A 22869-nucleotide genomic window follows, 5' to 3' on the forward strand; every position below is an offset into this window, starting at 1 on the left:
CATACATATTAAGGCAGCTTTGGAAGGGGCCATTCCTTTGTAAATCAGATTCTTCATCTGAAAAGTGATAAAAATTATCTCCAAGATATGGTGAGATGCACTGGTAAAACATAGATGAAAGGTACAGGAAAAGTATGAAAAGCAGCAAATACTTTCTACAGAGCTTTCACTTGAAACAGTGACGGCTTGTTTTCACACAGTAGATGCTGCACATTCAGTTCAAACAAAAGTTGCTTTATGAATCTCAAATTTAATTTCTCAACTTGGGTGAGTGTGTATGATACAGGTGTGCAAGTGATAGGGAGACATTCATCTGGCAACAGATTTGGGCTGTGATGTCACATTTTGCCCAACAGTACTTAAAAAAATGACTCTCCTCCCTACCTGTACTGGCACAAGCATTTATGCAGTCATCCTAAATGCAACTAGGTAACTACTTTAGATTATAACTAATCCTCTTACTGCCTAGAAGGGTTGTTTATTGCAGAAGAACTGTTTGCTTATGCAAGCTGAAATGATATATTAGACAATGTTTCTAATTTGACTGCAGTTATGTAAACTTGTAGTACAGCTGGGAACAGATTGTACAATGATGATCAATATGGAAAAAAAACTTACCAGAACTGCACCCAGAATCAAAGTTTTGCCTTAACAATCCTTCATCTCTGAAGCCCAGTAGATTGACAGCACTTCAAAACACAATCATGCATGACATGATAGTATTTTCACCCAAAACACTGAATTTGCACCAATTGCCTTTCAAACATAAATTTATAAAAACAGAATCCGAAGAAGAATCTAGACAAATATAAATACAAAATAGTTCTTTAAAGACATACCTGGATTTTATGTTCAAGACAGCATTTATTTCCTCAGTGGAAACTTTCAGTTGCTGAAGGAACTTAATAATATAATCAAAATGTTCTAACTCAAGCAACATACCAGCATCCATGAGCTGTAATATGAAATAGGGGGAAGAAAAGTAAGTGTACAAAAAATTGTTATCACTTACATATTTCCAGAGGCAAGTAGCAAACAACACTTGACACAGTGAGCCTCAGTCAATAAATAAGGGATACATGGAAACTTGTACCACAAATTCAGCTGCAATGTAACTTTAAAAAAAAATAGTGCTGAAATAATATTAAAGTATTTCAAGAATCCCAAAAAGCAGCAATAGTACAATCAAAGTCATACCTTACGAAAGGTACTGATTAATGTAGGCACAGCATCTCTTATATTCAAAGAAGCCACATGCTCAAAAATTTTCAGAAGAACATCTACAGCTGGCTAATTTAGACAAAAGAAAGCACAATCAGTGTCACAGTTCTGTTGAATTTGAAAGTTAGAGGGTTTTATAATAGGAACATTCGAAGTTTTGAGTACCCAAGTAAACCCAAACTTCTCACTACAAATGGTAGAGCCTTCCCAAAACTAAGAGACTACAGATTGAAGATTTCAAAAAATATTACAAGGTCACCTACCAGTGTCTGGATTTGTACAGTTACATTCAATATCTGAAATACTTCCTGCAACAAACAGCTCTTGAGCAAAGAAATGAGAAGCTCATTCAGCACTTGAGAAGCAAAATCCATTCCTGGAGTAACTTCTCTGTAATATTTCACAAATATTTGGACTGAAAAAAAAAATTAAGTCATTTCTCTTTGTGGTAATTGATGCTAACTATTTAAACAAGTTACCTCCTTAAAATTTAAATGCAATGTAGCAACCCTTAATTATCCAGGGAAAATTACTGTGTGGATAGTCTCATAACCTGTTCCAGTACTAAAGCCTTAATGAGACAAGTACTGTATTCTGTTGGTAGCCAGTGTTACCTGCATTACAATGCTCAGTATTTCATCATAGGAACACTGCTACATAGGGTGCAACTGGATCCCACATTCATGTTGTGCTATGCTCTAATAAGTTTTCAAAAAACTTAAGACTGCTCAGGACAAGTACAAAAGGAATTTTACAGAGTAGAATTTCAGATGGATCTGAATCAGCTACAGTACCTATAATGTGTTACCCATAATTGTTTGCAGACATGGTAATGTGAAATGACTGAAGTGAAGCTGCACTCCTTTAAGTGCTGAGTTCTACAGTTTTTGGATTTGTGATGTTTGCCCAAGTTGTTCAAAATTGCCTTAAAAATTTGGTTGTGTTAAACTTCTGCCCTGGCTCAGTTACTCATTTCTACTCTGAAGTATTGTTCTATTCAGGCTAAGTTAATTTTACTCCAAGACTTTTAACAATATCCTGAGATAACTGTGTATCTAAATTACCTAGCCTGAAACATGAAAACATTGGATGTATTCCTTTGGATCCAATCCATATGGATTGGATGTATTCCTTCAAAATTAGAACTTCTTACTCACTGTTGAAGTGATTTTCTCTCCTGGCAGCCTATTTAACTTGCTTTAAGTAAACTAAGTATTAAAGACACATCAAAAGCTACTAATATGTCATACCTGCACGTTTTAGAAGGACTGATTCTTTGATATTAACATATAACCTAAGTATTGCCATGCAAATCTAGGAAAAGAGGGAAAAAAAAACAAATGAAAATGTTACCTCAGTTTATGTCAAACAAAATAACTACCCACAAACATGAGTTCTATAAGGACAACAGCTTTACATCATTCCTATTTAACCCATACACACTGACAAATGGCTTAAGACAGTAACTTGATCTGTAGGCAATGGCACTGTCAAAAGGACAGCAATTCGAATAGAAAAATAGCATAGATGAAATGTTTGGGAAAGGAGCTAGTGGGACAACTGCAAGCATGTCTGTGTATACACTCACAGCACACAGAAAATTGATTTTCAAAATAGTTACTTCAGAATTAATGTGGCAGACTGTAAACAGAGAAAGAGAAGCAGAAAATGAAAGCAAAACCACAATAAACAAAAATTACACAAATGTACCAACTAAGAACTCAAAAATCTCCTAGAAATTAAGTTGGTAACACTGATCACCACATAGAATCACTCATAAGGGCATAGATGAAAAATTTATGATTGATGTGATTTAATGAACCATCTCACCCCAGATCTGCTTGATTCAAGAAAATAAAATCCATGACTAGATATTTTAGTATGTTATTTGCTATTGGAACATTCTTTGCATCTTAAGCTGTCAGTTTGTGTAAGATACATTTTGTTCCATCTCTGCAGATGATGAAATAAATATTACTGAGATTAAATCTTAGAATTCCAAGTTAGAGAAAAATCCCACCCACCCTCTGAGATACCCTTTCATACTTTTGGAACATTTACAAGTCTTTCTGCACAAAACTGTGAACAGGTCCTATTTAATAATATTTCATGAAATACTAAAAAAATCAAGAGATAGAAGACGCCCTAAATTATTCACATTATTATAGAACTGAATCATGTTTATTTTTATGCACAACTTGAAAATTAGATAGGATCCACTCATGGGGGTTGTTATATGGCAAATGAATTACCAACAAAGCAGAAGATACTGGTTTGTGGCCAAGATGTCTTTCTTTTTTAAGAAACCACTAACCTGTTTAGATCATCAAGTCAAAGAACACAAAATTTGTACATGTAAGTATGTTGAATATAAACAAAGCTTATTGTTTTTATTTTGAAACAGTGTCATAATATTGTTGACTACAGTTTAAGATGTACCTTAATCATGTAATCAGAAAATCATGCAGATTTTGTTAACTAATATATTTGCAGTGTCACTTGGCAATGGGTTATTTATTCCAAACCTACAACCCCAGGTGGCTGAGTGCACTTCCAAAAAATACTTCAGCACATGCTCGCATTATGTAAATTAGTTTGCTTTCTTTTGGAATCTATTTTCCTCCTGCAAATTCAATTTATGCCCACTTTCTCTTGTCCTTTCACTGGGCATTGCTAAGAAGAGTCTGGCTTCATCTTCTTTATTTCCCCTCCCGTAAGACACAGATACACATTAGCATCCCCTACTACCCTTTGGAGAGTATTTAAAACAGTCTTAACAGTTTTATTTACTTTGCCTAACACAAAAGAGATTTCAATGTTTGAAATTAAAGACATCTTAAAAAAACAAAACCAAACAAAAAAATTGGTAACTTGTAGAACTTGCTGAGCTTGAGTATGCTGATTTTCAAAATATATGATGTTTTTATGAATTACATCACTGCTGTGTTGTGTAATCAACCACAAATGTGAAGAGTAGTAAATCCTTGTAAATTATGCATTGGAGCATCAACCAGTTACTTAATGAAAACGAAGGAATATCCAGTATGGTGAAAGGTTTCTCTTCAAAAATTCTGGTAATGATCATCACAGAAAGCATAGTACAAAGCAAGTGGACTACCAGTCTGTGCAACAGCTCCTAAAGAGATTTATTTTCCCTGTATTTGACTAGATGACTTCGCTGCTGCTTTACTCATCTTCCATTTATGTACTTTGGTGCCACCATGAGGTACTTGGTCTGTTATTATTTTTAAATGGACAGTTCTAAAACAAATAAACACGAAGCCAAACAAAACCTGAAGTATACTTCCAGACTACCAAGAAAATTAGGCTAGGTTTTGATAAGCAGAGCAGGAAATGTGGTGGAGCACTGCACCACAAGTAAGAGCAAATGGAATGGATTTTTAATGGTTTTAGGCAAATAATCTAATTATTTTAATGTGTCTGCATATAAGGAATCGCTACAAACCATGGTAATTCAGGCAAACTACTTGAAAATTACTGATATTCACTACAGCCTGCCAAAGATATTTCATAATTGAGAAAAAGGGGAAAAGTCTCATACAAAATTATTCTCTAATGATCTTAGTATTTCTAAGCTGTCAGATAAGTTTTCAAAGGGGTTACAAAACATTAGAAAAAACAGCTCTTTTCTGAGAAATAAAATGAGAAAACATCAGGAAAACTAAAACCAAATTACACTGATATATTTAAAAAATTCTAACACAGTATATTTAAGATATCTAGGAGATGGATAAGCTCCTTGAGAAGCTACCCTTTTTTTTTTTTTTACAATGAGCATTTAAGTCTAGCAGGTTCACCACAAGTTATTTTTTACATTTGAATTCTGCAATTTCTTGCTTATCGACACCAATGATAAAATTGTACCCATACCAGTAAGACAGCAGGTAAGAAGTAAGTCTTGTAAGACCTGATGAAGTGAAGTTTAGGCATTTGTCTTTGTTTAGTTGTTTTAATGGTTTTGTTTGCTTCCAAGTGACTTACAGAACTACGTTAAGCCTTGGGTTTCTTATAGCCAATTCCAAAATCTTATTACATGACAGTCCAATTAGCTTGCCCTCTGTAGAATTTCCAAGAACTCTATTCAGTTCTTGGAAATTCTACAGACTCATCTTTGTGGAATGATTTTAAATCTACTTTGCCCATTGTTGGAAAATTGTTTTTGCTTGCAAATATTATGAGAATTGCTGCTGCATTTAAGGAGATTACAGGATCTTTAAACAAACATGCCCCTGTTGGCACAAAACTTGCTAAAAGTAATATACCATAAATGGCTTTTGACTTTAATAACACATAGAAGTCTAGGTTATCTTATGGGTCTCTGGTACTTGGGATAAAAATATCTCAGAATCTCCTTAGTCTACTACTTTATATTTGTAAAGCCTAATTCTTGCTCTTTGGTTGATGTCTGTTCTTTTAAAAAAAGTCTACTAGGTCAAAATTCTACTATTAAAAAAAAAATTAAATATCTTCAGAGGAAGAATTTATAAACTTTTTTTTTTTGATCCACCAACTGCAGAAGTTCACTTTCTTTCCATATATAAATTTAAAAAAGGAGTTGTTATTTTGCATTTTAAAAGTGTTCACACTTAGAATCTGTTCCTTTCCTACCTTTTCATCCCCTGGAGCAGGAACATGCCGAAACCAACATTTTGCTCTTGAACATCCACGCAAAGTCATGAAATAAAATCTGCAGTATCTACGGGGCAATTCAATCATCTCAAGGGTCTGCTGGACTGAATGAGAATCCTAAAATAAAATAAAACAAGCAGAAAACCCCAACAGATAGTATTTTTTATAGCAAAAATGCACATCTTTTTTGAGAATACCAAAACACAAATTATAAACAAAAGCAAAGAATAGGTGATCTACAATGAAATCTTTGAAAGAACCCTCATGTCTATACTGTATTTGCAGCATTTCCAAGCAGACCAAGATAATCCCTTGTCATGTCCTGTTAGGTTCTAACACAAGAAAAATCTGCTTTGTGGACCACAGACAACATAGAGGTGAGTTAGAAAGGTGACAAACTCCTGCATGGATCTGGACAACAACCTGACCAACTCTGAGGCATTGATTTCCTTTACCCTTTTTCAGTACCCAGCGTAATGGGTAATGCAGTCTGTCTTAAACATGTGAAACCTTCTCTGTTTTTCAGTTCTACAAAAACAATAAAGCAAAAAAACATGGGCTGATTTTGCTTAAGATGGAAACAGAAATCCACTGTGAACAACTGTGCCCTCATTATTATTGTTCTCACAAATTCTATTTACTCAGTGATAACATCTTCAGAGTAGTAGAAACACAAACATACATAGGATATATAGTTTCAGACAAGATAAATGTCTGAATATCTATTAGAAAATGCGTGTCAAATGATCAGAAAACATTAAGGATTTAACAACTCACAATTGCATTTTGTTCCGTCCTCCATGACTCAAAATCTCCATAATTTTGCAATGGCAGTAAAGAACTTTTTCCTGAAAATCTGTAATCTAAAAATCACAATGAGGGCAATAAATGTGTCATGCAATAAAATGAATCATAGCGATTCACACTGATCTCGTTTATCTTATTTTCCTTTATATTTATAGTTCAGGTCACAGCAACGATTAATGATAATTTGATGAATACAATCTAAAGCCAGTAATTCCACTTACAGTTTTCTTAATCATCCTAATAGACTTTACACAAACTTCAAGAGTAAGCACAACTCAATTAAAAACTTCACTACTTTATCCAAGGTTTCTAATCTAACTTACAGAGACACGAAAAGAAATGGAATAAAAAATTCCAGAAGTTTTAACTTCAAAGGGAAGAAAACGGAAATCACTCATCAGTAATCTTTGTATTCCCATATCACTAGCCATAAATTTAAACTACTTTTTCCAGGACTGAAGAGTGCAGTATCAAACTTAAGCCCAGTATAAGTTTCTTAACTGTGAAACTTGGTTTTGGAACATTAATTATCATCGTTAACAGGTTTCTTTCTCTGAAAAATGAATAATGCTAATGGAAGATTAAAGTTCAAAATTTTGACTACATATTTGAAGAGAAATAATAGCTTTTGAATGCCTTGCTTTCTAGTGCTTGTCTGGTTCCTTGAACAAACTCGGTATTCAGAAGGCAGGGTGCTTAGCTCTTTCTGACAAACTATAGCTACTAAAGAACATCCAATAAGGATGCATATTCTACTAGAGATTTGCACTAGGTACATGGTTCTTAACCTGCATGCCATTCTAAACAGACAGTGTCACAGGATAGGAACCAGAAACAGAACGTAATAATCTGACCCAACCAAACAGGATTCTGCTAAAAAAACCTAACTAACCCCCAAAATCTCATTAACCTACCATATAAAAGCTTCCATTTTTGCTTCTACGTATGCAAACTAAAACAAGTCAACGCCTTAAGGAATTGAGGAAATTCCTTAGGATTTTATAGGTAAACAAAACCCATGTAAAAATAAATTCTGGAGGATTCAGCAGTACAAGCACGTGATACCATTTGTCTGGGGTTTCATCACTGTAGCTTTACTGAGGACGTTTCCTTTTGGTGCATACTGTGACGATCCTGAGATCATCTGATAGTTCACAAGATCTTTGTATTTACAGTCGCTGTTGAATATTAAAAAACAAAGATTTGTTTAACCAAATTAAACAGATGCTTCTCCTATATACTAAATGACTAAAAAGGGGAACTGAGTGGATAAGAGACAGCAATTTCTTCAACAATCTACACTCGCCACAAATTTAAATAGCTATCAGTCCCAGCAACTTTACTTTCATTAGTCTCCTTGCTTGGTCCAATCTGATTATGATTTTAGCTTTTATTCTGTCCTAGAGTGCAACTAAATAAAATTCAATAACTAAGTAGAAAAGGCACCCATAAATTATGGCTGACAGGATGACTGAGATGATTTCTGTCACCTCTGAACAAACATCTATTTTTCAGTAGTCTGTTATGTAATATTTGCCAAAGTAATCCACAAAGCTTTTGAAATTACATTTGAAGAGGCAACTGTTATCTTTCCTAATAACTGACTCTACGCAGCACAAAATGTAGGCGATTTCAAAGGGAACTCCAATTAAAGACTATTCTAAATATTCCCAAATATTACACTCCAGATACGTGATGTTTTCCAAAATAAGCTACAAATATTGACAGCAAAATACATAATGATCTCTTTCTTATTTGTAAATAAGGCCATGTGGAAAAAAAAAATATTTTCATCAGATCTTACTCCCCTCTCCCCTTCAATTAAGAATCTAGGCTCAGTACAAAGGAGATTTCAGCCTGCTTGCTGTTTGAAGACAGAAACAGATTTGCTTATCCCCTAATGAGGGGGGGACAGTCTAGATACTTAATACTTCTCACAGCTAGGTTAATTCAAATCTTTTGTAAGTTGCAGGCTGCTTTTAATAGAGTTTGAAATAAAAATGGTATGGCAGAAAATAAATTCTGTCTGATAAACCCAAATTCTCCAATATCAATCTTTATTCATATGTACTGTATTGGTCACCAGAGGAGGGGAAAAATAAAAAAAAATTGACAGATCTAGTTACTCAGAATTTTCAAGCTATCATGTAAATTTTTTTTAATGCTTTCTTGTGATGCCAGCCTCAGATCTGATACCACAGATTTTCACAACAGTTTACTTTCAGGATAACAATCTCAGCTCTCTTTTTAATCTGGACATGAAACTACACAGAATTTTGGAAGGAACTGTAAACTACATAGCTCTACAATCAATTTATTTTATTAAGTAACAGCATCACTACAAGCAGAGTTTCTTCTAGATAAGACTTTGCAATGGTAACATCTCCAAATGAAGGCATAGATGTCTTTTCTCTAATCACAGAGAGCTGCATTTCATCCAAGAAGTGAAATAATACAGCATCACTTGCACAAATGTATTTTATCCAGCATAACCTACTTATTGTATAGCATGAAGAAGTATTTATACTACTAAAGTAAATTTAAACAGTTATTTTACCAGAGGATGAGCCTGGAGCTCCCCACTAAATTACAGAAAAGATGCAGTATTCTCCATTTAACAGATTTCAGGTACACTTCCAATCTGTCACAGAAATGTGACTGGTGCAGGTAAAAAGCAATGCCCTTTCCTATGCCAGCTAAGTTTTCATGTTTATTGTGAAAAGGACTCAAAATATCTGTTATTTCTCTTCTAGTTACTTCAGCATTCCATCAGTGAACTGTACTTGTTCTATAAAGTCTTATTCTGCTTAATTTTTAGGCTGATGTGGAATGGAAGTTTCTTAGTCTGACACTTTAAGTCCTATATACAATAACGCTGTAAGCACAGCTAGCTTGAAGCTAGCAGAAGAGTAAACCATGTTCTTAACTCCATATGCCATGCTGATAAGCATCTTTTGTCAGCCTGGATTTGAATGAGATTTTTCAATTCTTTCATCAGAGACAGAAAGGAATGCTGAAAGTTTCACTGATTTTTTTTTTTTTTAAAGTTCTGGTAAGCACTGTTATAGCTGGAAATCTATGTTATGCTATACTTGCATTGCAATGCCAAGGTGAGACACTGGCCTAAAATGGTTACATTTCATCACCAGCCAGAGGACAGAATTACCTCTATTGCCTTGTTAGGCTATGACTATACTTGTTTTGTACATTGCACAGTGAAATTATATTACTTCCATACTTCTTTTTCTCATCACATAGTCACACTAACATAGAAAAACTGAATTAAGACATTGATGGTGTTTCAGTAAAAACATCACATTTCATTTGTATGGTAACAGGGGAACATCACAGCTAACATGAAGGATGCAGTATATATACCTTTTTTCAGCTTTCTCCTTTTTTTCATGTTTAGTATCAGGCACTCCATCTGCAAACAACTGTGAAAGTATTTTAATTGTATTTTCATTTATAAAACAGCACTACTAAGCCTGTTACACTTTACATTACAGACTTAAAACTGTTGGTGATTGTTGGAAGGTGTGATAATCTACTCTTAAAAACTGTAACTTGGACTCCTCATACATCACCTCTTTAAATGGATGCACTGCCTTTATGCTCTGTGATCAGTGCATTTTTAATTGGAAAATTGGTGATCTGATTGTCTTCACATTGCTGCCACTGACAAGGAATTTTGAGGCCCACTGTTCAACTTCAGCTGCACCTGACAGATGTATAGAAACCCACCAAAAAATCCCATCAATGAAACTTTAAAGCTGTATTGAGGAGAAATCTAAGAAATCTAATTTTTCTCACTTGTGCACCATGGAAAGCTGGAAAAAACACAAAGGTACATGGAAAAAACAACACTACCTCATGTATTTGGGGATGAGAATGTGAAAGGACTGGTATAGAACAAAGTCATGGAATCCTAGCTTTGTTTTGACCGTTATTGATGAAGTAACTTGAACTTCACATTATACCACAAGTTTATGACAGCCAAAGAATTAGAGATGGATATGCTCTCATCAGATTTCCAAAGTTCATTTTATCAGTTCCCAAAATATTTTTAGGATTTCCTCCCTGTTTAGTTTTTGTCCTTCTCACAGTATTAGTTGGAAAAGACATCTGAAACCCAAATCCCCCAAATGGTAGAATACAAGCGTTCTGCCATTCCATTCCCTCCCCCCACATCTGCACAGCTAGTTTTCCATGCACAGATTTTGGGCTGCAACATGTATTTTGTGGCTTAAGTTTACCATTACCAAACACAGAAAAAGCAAACATAAGGATGTCGATTTCATATAGCTACAACTCTATAAAATAGCCCATATGTTACAGATCTGGCAATACTGCAAGAAGTACTACACCTCCAGTAACACTCTTTTACCCTCTGTAAGAGATCAGGCACCAAAATTGCACTGTTCACTTTGAGCATCAGGTATTAGCAGCCTAATTCCATTTGCTGAAGGAAATGTTTCTATTCTCCTTTCAATTAATGATTTCATCAAGGAAACTGATGCCCTACTGTTTGATTACCTCGTTAAATACCAGTTTTTAGCCATGTGAATTGTAGTGTTTAACTTATCCAGTTAAATCCATTATCCATCCACTCTTGCAAGTAGTGGAAAACAGTCAATACTATCAGGAGCTATGCCTGAGTCACAGAAAGATGTAAATTCCAATCCATTAGCAAACAAGTAAATAATATGAAACTTCAGCAAGTCTTAAAAGACCCAGACTTGTTATTTGGAGGATGGAGGACAGCAAGAGTAGAAAGGTCAGATAAAGTCAGTGAGCATGAAAATGGCTTAATGATCCCCCTGAACTGCCAGCATGTCAGTATGTTAATATAATGGCCCTTCTCTACAAGTAATGAGCCACAGAATGATCCTCCTCAAATGTATGATGTCTATACAACTCCCCAGCTTTCCAAACCCCCCCCACCCTTCTAAGACTGTGTGGTGAGACACATTAACACCAACTTATGTACAGTAGTACTCTCAAATGTTCATTGGAACACTAATTTTCATACGGCTGGTAACACGGAATTCCTGTTACAACTGATGTAAAAGTATCTAGTTTCATTTCAAATTTGAAGATGAATAATAAGTGACAAGATGAAAAAACACCACCAAGTTCTGTCAAGCAAAACATTGTCCATAGCACAGTAATCTCTGAAACACAACCATCATTTTTATTACAGGAAATTAAAAGAGTTACTGATAAAACAGCATTAGTAGTTAAAATTATCCAATTGCACAGACTATAATTTCTTAAACTCTTTAGACAGAAAGCATGATTTCTCAGTACCTTTTCATCCACATCAAAACTCTTTAGAAATTCATCTAGCTCGCTCAGTTTCCCAGCTTCAAGACAGTCTTCAGTAACACCTCCCAAAGGACTGCTTCCTCTGGAGGACTGGTGGGTTTTAGTATCTTTAGCTGAAAGTATGAACACATTACTGTAGGCATTTCCTAATGCCACAAAACACAAGTCTTTTATTTCATAAATATTACAAAGCCTTGACTTTGCTAGGACTTACTAAATGTGATGTTTATATGTAAAATTACTTCACCTGTAAACATGAACCCTTTCAACTATATACTGAAACTGAGTCTGCAATTAAAAATTCTATCCAAGTGTTCTGTAATGGTCCCTGTAGAACAGCACAAGAAGATGATTTATGTAACACTGAGTTCAGTATTTTTGAAATAAATTCAGTTAAGCTTAGATACCAACACATCCAAATATACATTAGGTAATTTGCTAAGCAAGTGAAGACTTAGTCTTTGCTAGAGAAGGGGGATAACTTAATTGTAATGTGCAACCCTGAATTAGATGTACATAACTTTGAGAAACTCCAAAGTCCTGTATTACAGTCAACTCAGTGAGAATTCAGCACCAGGAAATTTCATCACTTTCTGTAGATCCCACAGGAAATTAACAGAACACCTGACTACAGCCTTCTGAAGCAGCTATTTACATACAATAGAAGAGGTCTACATAGGAAAGATATTCACTATTTCATTGATTCACATGAATGAATTTCAAATGTACTGTATTGTCCAGATACAGGAAGAAAGAATCAGATTATTTTTGGAAAGGCTTTTTTATCTCACTGTCACTAGTCTTTGTATGGTCATCAGTACTGGACACATCTGCTTGAAGACAACATTTCCACTTGAAACTGCACTATTTGTTGCCCATCTTACACTCTGAAGCCACAGAGAGGAGCGGCCATGACCTCACCACAACAGACACCAAAGCAGTAATACGTATACATAAATACATAAATTGTCAGTAATTGACTAAATCAGGCACCTTTCTTTTGTTCTGCGCAGTTCTTTTTAGGAAGTCATATGCATATTAATCTTTGTGCATTAATCTAAACCATGTGCATATTAATCTAAGAGTTTGATGTGATCTTGAATTTCTCAGATCCGTGAAGAAGGACTTCAACCTTTTAAAAAATATTTTAATTACCAATTAAAATAAAAAGGACTTTTAGCCTCAAACTTCATTGAACATGACGAACAGCAACAAACAGAAGTTACAGGTACAGGACTTGCTTCCAGGTTTGGTTTCCATCACCTCAGTACTACAGATGCCATCACACAGGCTGCACTTCTCTTTACATTGCCTGTGTGCTCCCTCCCTATTCCTCCTCACAGAACTTTTGTCTGTCCCACTGATAACTTGCTGTCCACTAGGACTCCAAAGTCTTTGTCTGTGGATGTGCTTTCCAGCAAGATGACCCCTAGACCGTACTCCTGCCTGGTATTGTTCCTCCCCAGATGCAGGATTCTGCACTTGTCCTTACTGAACTTTTTGAGATTCACCTTTGCCCAGCTCTCCAGCCTGTCCAGATCCTGTTGGATGGCAGCACAGCCTTTCAGTGTTTTGTACTGATTATGCATTCAAAAAACCTTCAAAAACTCTTACCTTTTAGCACCCAATCACAGGAATTTTCAGTATCATTTAGCATTCCAGACTCTTGAATGGCAATGTGCCTGTTTTAAACAAAAAGTGTATTTAAGAGTTCCATCTTGCATAAAACCAGCCTTAAACTAACCAGCTATGCAAAATTAAAGTTCTCAGCAATACTTTTAGCTATGGACAGAATCCTTATGTACAACACACCACTATAACACCGCTCTCAAATCTCTCTTTTGGCTTTCTTATGTGTGTCCCTACAGATATACTGCTAAATGTTATGTAAACCCAAGATATTTAAAATCCAAAAATATTCAGTAAAAGCTTATTCACCTTTGCCTAAAATACCAAGAAAGGAAACCTTCTCTACAGCAAATCACGGAAATACCATTCTAATGAGCCAATTTATTAGTTTCTACAAAATGTGATTTATAGTAATTTTATATTTGAGACAATCTGTATAACAATGAATCTCAATGAAAACAACAGAAACATTTGTTCACGGGAAGATACTTCACCTATTTTAAAGGTAAGTTGGGAGGGGGGGTGGAAGAGTATTTCCCCTTCAAAAACCTCAGAAGGTAAAAAGCCTTATTATTATACATAGAATGTATACCAAATGGAAACCAAATGTATACCAAATGTAAACCAAAAACGTCATCATCACAGATTTCGGAAGCTCATGCCAGGTGAATGACACCTGGTATAATGACAGGAAGCTGCATAACAAAATGGAGCAATGAAAATTTGCAACAGCCTAGTGGAAATGAGAACATTCTCCAGCATGCCTAACTTGGAAGTATACAAATATTCAGGCACAGATAGCTATGTGTATACACAAGATAAACTCTGCTTCTGAATGTAAGAAGTTACAACTAGTTTGCAGAGATGTGAGGGATTTTTATTAGAGGCAGGCTCTCTGTAGGCTTATTTCCTCTCTCACATTTAATTTGAAATGTAAAGTATGAGTGGTTTTGCCTGCAACAATTGACTTCCTTCTTTGTAAAATTGCAGCGCAGAGAGTTCAAGAGAGCTGTCATCGTCATAAACATTGCTTCAAACTGAAAATCTTTTAACAGCATGAAGAAACTGAAATCTTCATGTTCAGGTTAAAAGACACTTCCAAATCTTTACCATATTCTGCTAACAGCATAGTGTGAAATAGTTACAGAAGCACTTTATAATTTCTTGTAAAGAAAGTGCCTAAAACACGTACTGAAAACTATTTATTACAATACTTGGCATGTGCTCACCAGCTTGACAAATCTAGAAGCACTGACAGAACCAAAGTACTCAATGCATTTTAGAGATCTAGAAATGGAGACACACTAAACTATGTTAGAATGTGGGATGCCCTTGCATGCTGCTGCTAAGCTTAAAGAAATCTCACTTTACAGCACAAGTTACACAAACTAGTATTCAGTTTGCTATTTTGCACATGAAAAATGGATTCAACTTTTATTCAAAAAGAAAACAGTAAAATGCAGAAGTCTCTTAAAAGCAAGAATGGCTGCTGATGTTCTTTCAAAGGTATCCACTGAACTTACTAGTTATGTGTAATACTGCATGCCACTCAAGAGTTAAGTGTCTGTATTTCCTACATGAAAGGAAAGAAATATTTCAGACGATTGATTCAAAAACCTGCCCTGTTGGGAGTCACCTAGGGGTAGTGACCAGCACTCACTTTCTCTTCTGAACATGCCACCACCAGAGAAATAACCTGTCCTAAAGGTCAAAGCATGGTGATTGAACCGAAACATTCTGTACATGCACAGAGCCTTTTCTGAATCTTCCTGAATTAAGAGACAGGACCTGCTTATCCTACTTAATTGTTCAGAGACATCATCTCTGTCACATGCACACATTACAGTAGTTAAGAAATCTTAAGTCAGAGATGTGTATCCTCTTGTTGGTGTGTGCTTCATTAGTTTGTTTAAATGAAAAATAAAACCAAACAAGGTTTATTTGAATTCTGGCCTTCAATCACTGTTGTGAAGAGTGTGTTCTGTTTTTGAAGGACATATGCTCTCATTATCTGAATGCAAAAAATTATTATCCTTGAGTTTTCCTAACTAAATATATCCTTCAGCCTCTTAAGGTCACTAACAGCCAAAGATGAAGCATCATTTGCTAAATACATTCTGGTGTTTAAATTCAAAGGTCAAACAAAATCGCTCCACACTCCACATCCAGAGCAGCCAATAGTCACCACTGAACACTCATCATTTAATCAACCTGCAACATCCACACAGTTTCAGTGCTTTGGTTTTGAAATGAAACCTGAATAAAAAGTATTGCTTTATTCTAGTTACTGACATTTTGACAAACTGCTAGATCTATTTGTAGTTGGAAGAACACCACACATCAAGTAACACTACTAGCATAATCACTTTTTTTTTTGTTTGGACAGAGAAAGTTGATGTCCCAGCTGTATTTGGTAACTACTAACAAAAATTTAAAACAACAGTATGAACTGGCCCTTATCTGGTGCCATCATAAGCTACCTAACAAAACTATGGTAAGGTCTATTGCCTTAATATTCTCAGTTAATCCAACATGTTCCTCGCAGTTACCAACTATGATTAGTCACCGTCTAGTAATCTTTGCATCAAATTATGGAAGATAAAAGCCAAAATAGGCAATTTTGCCTGCTACTTTAACCAAAATAGGGAGAAACTCTAAGAAATAAGAACCTTACATTTTTATTTTCCTTCACTGATGGCAAGCAAATTCAGCAGATACCAGGAAGAAAGTTGCAGCGACTTCAAGTAATTTCAGTTTCCATCTAATGCTTGTGATGTTACTCTGACTCGTCGTCATTACTTACTAAAGGGAATACTTGTCCTCCCTACCAAGTACTAATAAGATCCAATAAAATGTTCAGGTAGTATTTTTATAAATAGGAAACTTGATGAACATAACTAAGATATGAGTGTAAAAGGGCTCAGAAGTTCTTGTTTTCTATTCTGTGCAACAGCTGTCTCAACAGTCAGTTGGAAACCATGTCTGAACTGTATGTAATGTACACTGTACACAAAATGAATACTCATTCTAATTTACTATGATACATCCTGGCTGCTTCTTAAGAAGTTGGAAGCTCCTACTAAAGACTTGCCTTGATTGTCAGAGGTTTGTTTTGGAAGAAGTTGTATTCTATTAATTCTAAATAATGAAAAACGTAATCTTAAAACTCGTTTATCAAACAGAAGTATCAAAGCTTAGTGAGAAAACAGACTAGACAGTTGGTAAGTTCATCCCATGAAGGACTACTATCCCTTTTAGGAAAGTTTCTTTCTATTTTAATCTTCTCTTCCTCCTTCAGTGACTTTCATTACCATCTCAGAATACAAATATCAATGTCTAATAATTTACATCAGGAACTTGCTGAATGAAGATGCAGGACCATAAACATCCATAATGTGTTAGTCAAATTACAGATCCAAAAACTATTCATGTGTAGGGGTAGGAGAAAAGCAGGGAAGGAGAATGGCAGAACGGGATGCTACTGTAGTGATACAGAGCCAGCAAAAGAATAAGCTACATTTAGAAAGTAAAAAATATTTCTAAGTATTATACCACTTTACAATTAAAAAACTATCCTCCTGCTATTTCAAGTCAGATATTTAAAATACTATGTTATTTATTAAGGAAATTACTTGTCATTATCTTTGTTTATAAGTACTTTCGTGTTTCACTTCACTCGATCTAAACCAATTCCTTAGGATACATTTTCCTTCAGTTCAGAGTTTATTCTAGTTCTTATTAAGAACAAATTAATTTACTTACATACTGCATTGAATACTGTCATATTCAATCAAATTTTTACACTTAAAATCAACTTCCAAATTAGTGAAATTTTGTAAGGAAGCCTGACCACTACAACCAAAGTATACCAATAGGAGACTACTTAGGATTATTATAATAAAAAGAATGATATGCATACCTAAAATGATCACCTACTGAATGTCTATTTTCTGAGATAACAGGATACTCAGGCGTAAGATCCTGCTTTTCACCTTTAATGCAGATGCTAGTATAGGCTGCCTCCAGAGGACAATTTTCAGAGTCTACAAGTGAAATCTCCTTTTCATTTTTGGTTCCAAAAAGGTCAGGGTCATCCTGAATCACATCAATAACAAGGACATCTTTTTTGTAAGCTTCAAGGATATCTGGAAAAATTTGACTTTTGTGTTGTGGAAGATTGCCTCTTGATTTGCTATCACTATTTATTTCTAATGCAATAGGGTGGTCAACTGCATTCCAAGAATCATCAGGAAAACTAGGTTTTAGTACATGTTCAGTAACATGAAAATCAAGCACAGAAGGCTCTAGTGGTCTGTCAAGAAAAGAATGTGGATATGAAGAAAAACGTTCATGCAATGCAGACATCTCATTTGAAAGGTTTTCAGAGCAGAGGTTTTCAGAATCATCATGCTTAAAGTCCTTACTATTGATCTCATCTGCATTTTGCTTCATGGAAGCTGGAGATGTAGCATGACTCACAACAGGAAGAGGCTGCTCATTGGCATTTACTAAAAAAGTCTCATCTGTTTCCTGCCTTCTTGAAACACTAGAGCTGTCAAGGACCTCTAGTGGGCTACATGTTTCTCTTTCAAATGAATGGCCAGATTCCAGTTTCCTGGATTTAGGTTTGTTTCTGCATAAAGGAATTTTAAATTTTGTCAGTTTCCCAGTGTTTAATACTTTCATTGAATTTAAATCAGAGCATGTCTGATTCATTACTGATACTTTATGGCTGAAGTTTATTCTGTTTGTGTTACCTCTAGATGTATCGACCTGGACTGTCACAGACAGGCTTCTTTTTGCTACATCTCCTTTTTTTTGTTTGTTTTGTTTTGCTGTAAAATTCAAGGTTGCCTTAACATCTTGCTCATCATCCTGGTTAAAAGCCACAGCACTTTTATCCATATTAACCAGTGATTCTGTATTTTCATGGCTCATTCTTGAAGTCTCATAAATATCCATGGGAGAGTATTCTGATGTTTCCAGCGAAGTCAGACATTCACTATTTGCATCTGTTATTTGACATGTAGATTCTTTGTTAATTTCTGCTGATGACGTATACAAATCCAAGTGTCCTAACTGCCCAGTCACAGGACTCTTGCCTACAGCTTTAACACTGCTTTCATCAGAGGATTCTTCAAAGTCAGCCCTTAAAAGTCTTTTTCTTTCTGAGATAGGCCTGTGTTTTTTATGAACCCATTCAGAAGTCCTGGCACAAGATTCTAAAGGCCAAACATTTTTACCAGTCATAGGTACCACTCTTTGACAGGTCAATAGCTGTGATTTCTTATTATCTTTCTTCACTTTTTCATATGGCCTGCTTTTGTGAGAATTAGAAACATCAGGAACCTGAGCTAGCACTCCCAGGCTATCCAAGGCAGCAGAATGATGTGCTACATGGTTTGAATTTTCTCCTTTTGCCATTACAGGGAGCTCAGACGTCTTCTTACACTCACCTTCAAATGCAAGTATTTCAGTGTCACTCTTTTTCCAGATTGCTCTCTTTTGCGTGTCAGGAGTTTTCTTTCCTGTATGAAGATCTGATGTATGACCACATGAAGCTGACTGAGTAACTTCTATATGATTTAATCCTGAAACTGTAAAGGAGCTTGACATGGCAACTCTTGCTTCTGTTTGTAATTCACACTCGCTGCATTCATTAACCACACCTGTGAAAATATTCTGCATTGTTGATTTCTCAGTGATTTTCGTATTTTTTCTATGCTTTCTACCAACATTCTGCTTTTTTCGCCATAAACTATTACTGCTTTCACTCTGACAGCATGAAAAACACCTTTCTTTGTTTCGATGTTTTTCTCTATTAAAGAATAAACCACCTTTTACAGGTGATCTCTCATTTTGGATTTTACTAGTGCTGCAATTCACATCACTCTGCTCTAGAGTACCATCACAGAAAACGTGTTTTCTTTTATCCTGGGTTGCATGGAAGAATTCACCTAAATTGTAACTGCTGGTAGTCCCACTAGATGAAGATTTCACAAACGTATTGATGTAACTACAAGCCTCTAATCTCACAAATGGATTCTTATCTGTTGCACAGAGCAAACTTTTACAATGGTTTAGGGCACTTCTGCAACATTCAGCATCACATTTTGCAGATATATTTCTCACTTTTTCAGCTATAGTTCCACTACAACTTCGCAAGCACTTGATCTGATCAGTTCTGGGATTTGTTTTTTCATACTGTACATCACACTTTCTTCTTATAGGATGACATAAAAAGTTTTTGCTTTGAGTCTCACCTAAAGTAGCAACTGGAGAAGATTTGGAGTAGTGATGTTCCTTTCCTTTGGAATCTTCTGATGTGTTTCGATTTGTCTTAAGCTTCTTCACAGCGTGTGTACCAAAGCCTTGCTCAACTGCTTTCACTTTTCCCTTTGCTGATTGAAAACCAAAGAAGTGTCATTAAAATGTGCTCAGGGAAGAAGACTACCCTACTGCAATATTTTACACAGTGAACAAATAAAAAAATATTCAAGGCTCCTAAAGAACAAGGTACTGTATAAGGTTAAAACGTTTCTGGAAAGATTTATCAGTTTCAGCACTATTAGCAGACTTACAGTAAGAAATGATGTTTTGTCTTCAGAAACAAACACAAAGATGAACAGAATCTTAAAGTATAGCAAGGACATTGGAAGCTGCGTATTTAAAACATAGGTGGAAACCAAACTACATCAAGTCTGGCAAGAAAATGCAGATGCTGTTCATACACTCAGCCTTAAAATCTTTTGTTTACACAGTTAGTTCTCTGTAATAGGAAAGCTTGTTCGTAATATAGCAGTTTATTTCAGATATATTATACAACCAGATGCAGTAGACCGTTCAAGATTCAGGAAAACTGCAGCACTTTCATCTTTATAAAGTACTACTTTTTAATTAAAACCAAATAGAGATTATGTAAAAATTGTACATCTGAAAATTTGTCTGAAGAATGGACTCAAGAATGTACTAGCAGTATGTTGGGATTTTTAGAATTTAGTTTTCAAAGTAAGAGACAATTCTACTATCTCAGTTTTTCAGAATATGGTTTCTAGACTTTAATAATAATCTACAGCAAATATTTGTCATTTGAATGTACCCACTTCAAAAGTATAAAGAATGTCTTTTAGATAATTATTGTGAAGAAACTTTTAAAAATCCCTTTCAAAAATAGTTCCAATTTGATACAACACTCTCTAAAACATCAAAATACAATCATTGTTTATTTTTTAAGATTTTGCAGAGAATAGCAACTAAAAACCAAAAAGTTCTCAAAACAAAACCCAGCATCCTATAAAGGTGAGCACTAAAACAAGGTACTGCGATACATATTAAAAAAAAAATTCAAATAATATATAGATTAAGAATTTAGTATCTCTTGTGTAGGACCTTCTATGCATAAATGAACTGACTGCTTTTGAGGAAAAAAAACATTTTTTTCCTCTCCCTGTGCCCCCCAAAAGGGTATCTGGTCTTCTCTCCTCTGTGCTAAAGAACTGTTTTCCTCCTTCAAGAAAAGTATTTTCTCTACCTAAAACTCTGTCTTCTTCTAAGACTAGTATTCACAGAACTGTAAAACAGTTCTAGTTCTTATCTGCACATTTCTTAAGCTAGCAGCCACACATCAAGAGTCAATTTGAGGTAGCACACAGGCCACTTTTTTCTGCCCTCATTACTTTGTTTCACAGAGATACGTCTACAAAAGTAAAATTACCTCCCGTTTTTTCCACTTTTTAACAGAGGTCTTATTTCATCACCAGTTTCTTGTCCTGGGAGCCCAAACTGTGCATCACAACCCACAACGGGGCACAAGCACTCACCACTTTCTCCCAGGCTGTCTGATCCTTTCTGAGGGTTGGAGCTCTGCTGCTCTTCTCTCATGTAATACTCGTGCATCTTTCCTCTAGCTGTTTGTTCTTGGACACTTAGACCCTGTAGCAAGGCAGATTTGCTCCTGTCCCAGGAGCCTTTCTTGCTCAAGCATCTCTTTCTTTTCTTCTGTGTCCCTGGTTTCCTCAATCCAATTAAGGAACATCCATCCAACTTCTCTGGCACATCTACCAATTCTGGATGTTTTGGTTTGGACAAAGATTCCCACGTCTCCAAATTCAGTATCGAGTCAGTGCTTTTCATTTCAGTACCTTTTCTGGGTTGCTGCAGCACCTCTGGTTCTGGCAAACAGGAAATGCCATGGCTCTCTGTGCTCTCAAGTTCCTCCTCTGAGGATGACATTTGTAATTTTATTTCTGTATTTCCAGAGCTCTCTGAACTCTCTTGGAGACTTGAGAGATTCAGTCCTTCTGAGGTAAGTTCTTTCCTTTCAATCTCTGCTGAGAATTTATTTTGCAAAGTAGTTCCTGAGAAAAACAGCTGTTCACCTTGTCCCGTGTCCCTCATTACAGGCTCTTCCCAGCATGCTACTGCAGCCATGGTCTCTGCCTGCAAATCTTCAGGTACAGTAGTGTCTGAAATTGGCAGAGCTACACCCTCGTTGCTTCTGGCAGTTCTCTTGCGTTGTTTCCCCCCTTTTTTTTTACCTGGGGGTCTCTGGCTACTCTCACCTTGCTCCTTCTGCATGGGTGGAAGTGAAGCACATTGCTCACACGAAATGCTGGAGAGTATGGCAGGTTGCAGACATGATAAAAAAGGCTGCTGAGGTTTTCTCTTTGGTGCCAGGTGAGGACTCTTCTTGACTCCATGCTTTTTTACTACATCGTGTTCTAGCCCAGCAGTCAGAGAGCCTGGGCTGGTGACCATCCAGGCAGATGACTTCACCTCGCTGCCAGTTACCACCTTCCCTGACCTTAACTGCGGCATCACAGGAGCCTAGAGACAGCAACAAACCCACAACATTCATTCATCATTCGTACTTTCAGCTGCATCCCACCCAGCTAGCCGGCGGGCAGAGGCCTAACCAGGAAGCGATTATAACCTCCCTCGGGCTACTGCCTCAGGGGTTACCCCTGAGGAGCTCAGCCTAATAGAAACAAAACCCAGGCCGTCTAGGGCAAGTCCAGGCCCACCAGCGAGCCCTCACCACCGTCCTCCCAGCCAGCAGCTGCTCCTCACGGTTGACGGGGGAGGAGGAAGCAGCCCCGCACCTCCCCCGCCTCAAAGACTGCTCCCGGGCCGCCCATGCCACACAGCCTCTGGCGCTACCCCCGCGACCTCAACGGACCCCAGCCTCCCAAGCCACCCCCGGAACAGCCTCCCTCTCCCTTTGCCTCGTCTGTT

At 36.3% G+C, this 22869-nt stretch overlaps 1 protein-coding gene across 1 annotated transcript in view; it reads right to left on the minus strand.

The window, feature by feature from the left end:
* The window catches only part of TOPAZ1 (testis and ovary specific TOPAZ 1), a 33717-nt gene extending 11265 nt beyond the window's left edge, over nt 1-22452 (minus strand). Inside the window, exons 1-12 of the mRNA XM_054385064.1 lie at nt 21456-22452; nt 17555-20036; nt 13621-13688; nt 11989-12119; nt 10057-10115; nt 7744-7856; nt 6649-6734; nt 5851-5988; nt 2472-2535; nt 1485-1636; nt 1198-1290; nt 840-955 (exon numbers count right to left, since the gene is read on the minus strand). Coding sequence (XP_054241039.1) covers nt 840-955; nt 1198-1290; nt 1485-1636; nt 2472-2535; nt 5851-5988; nt 6649-6734; nt 7744-7856; nt 10057-10115; nt 11989-12119; nt 13621-13688; nt 17555-20036; nt 21456-22452 — 4499 coding nt within the window. The remainder of the gene's footprint in view (nt 1-839; nt 956-1197; nt 1291-1484; nt 1637-2471; nt 2536-5850; nt 5989-6648; nt 6735-7743; nt 7857-10056; nt 10116-11988; nt 12120-13620; nt 13689-17554; nt 20037-21455) is intronic.
* Nucleotides 22453-22869: the final 417 nt, after the last annotated feature.

This window comes from Indicator indicator, chromosome 11, assembly GCF_027791375.1.
Source record: "Indicator indicator isolate 239-I01 chromosome 11, UM_Iind_1.1, whole genome shotgun sequence".
In the NCBI taxonomy this organism is placed as follows: domain Eukaryota; kingdom Metazoa; phylum Chordata; class Aves; order Piciformes; family Indicatoridae; genus Indicator; species Indicator indicator.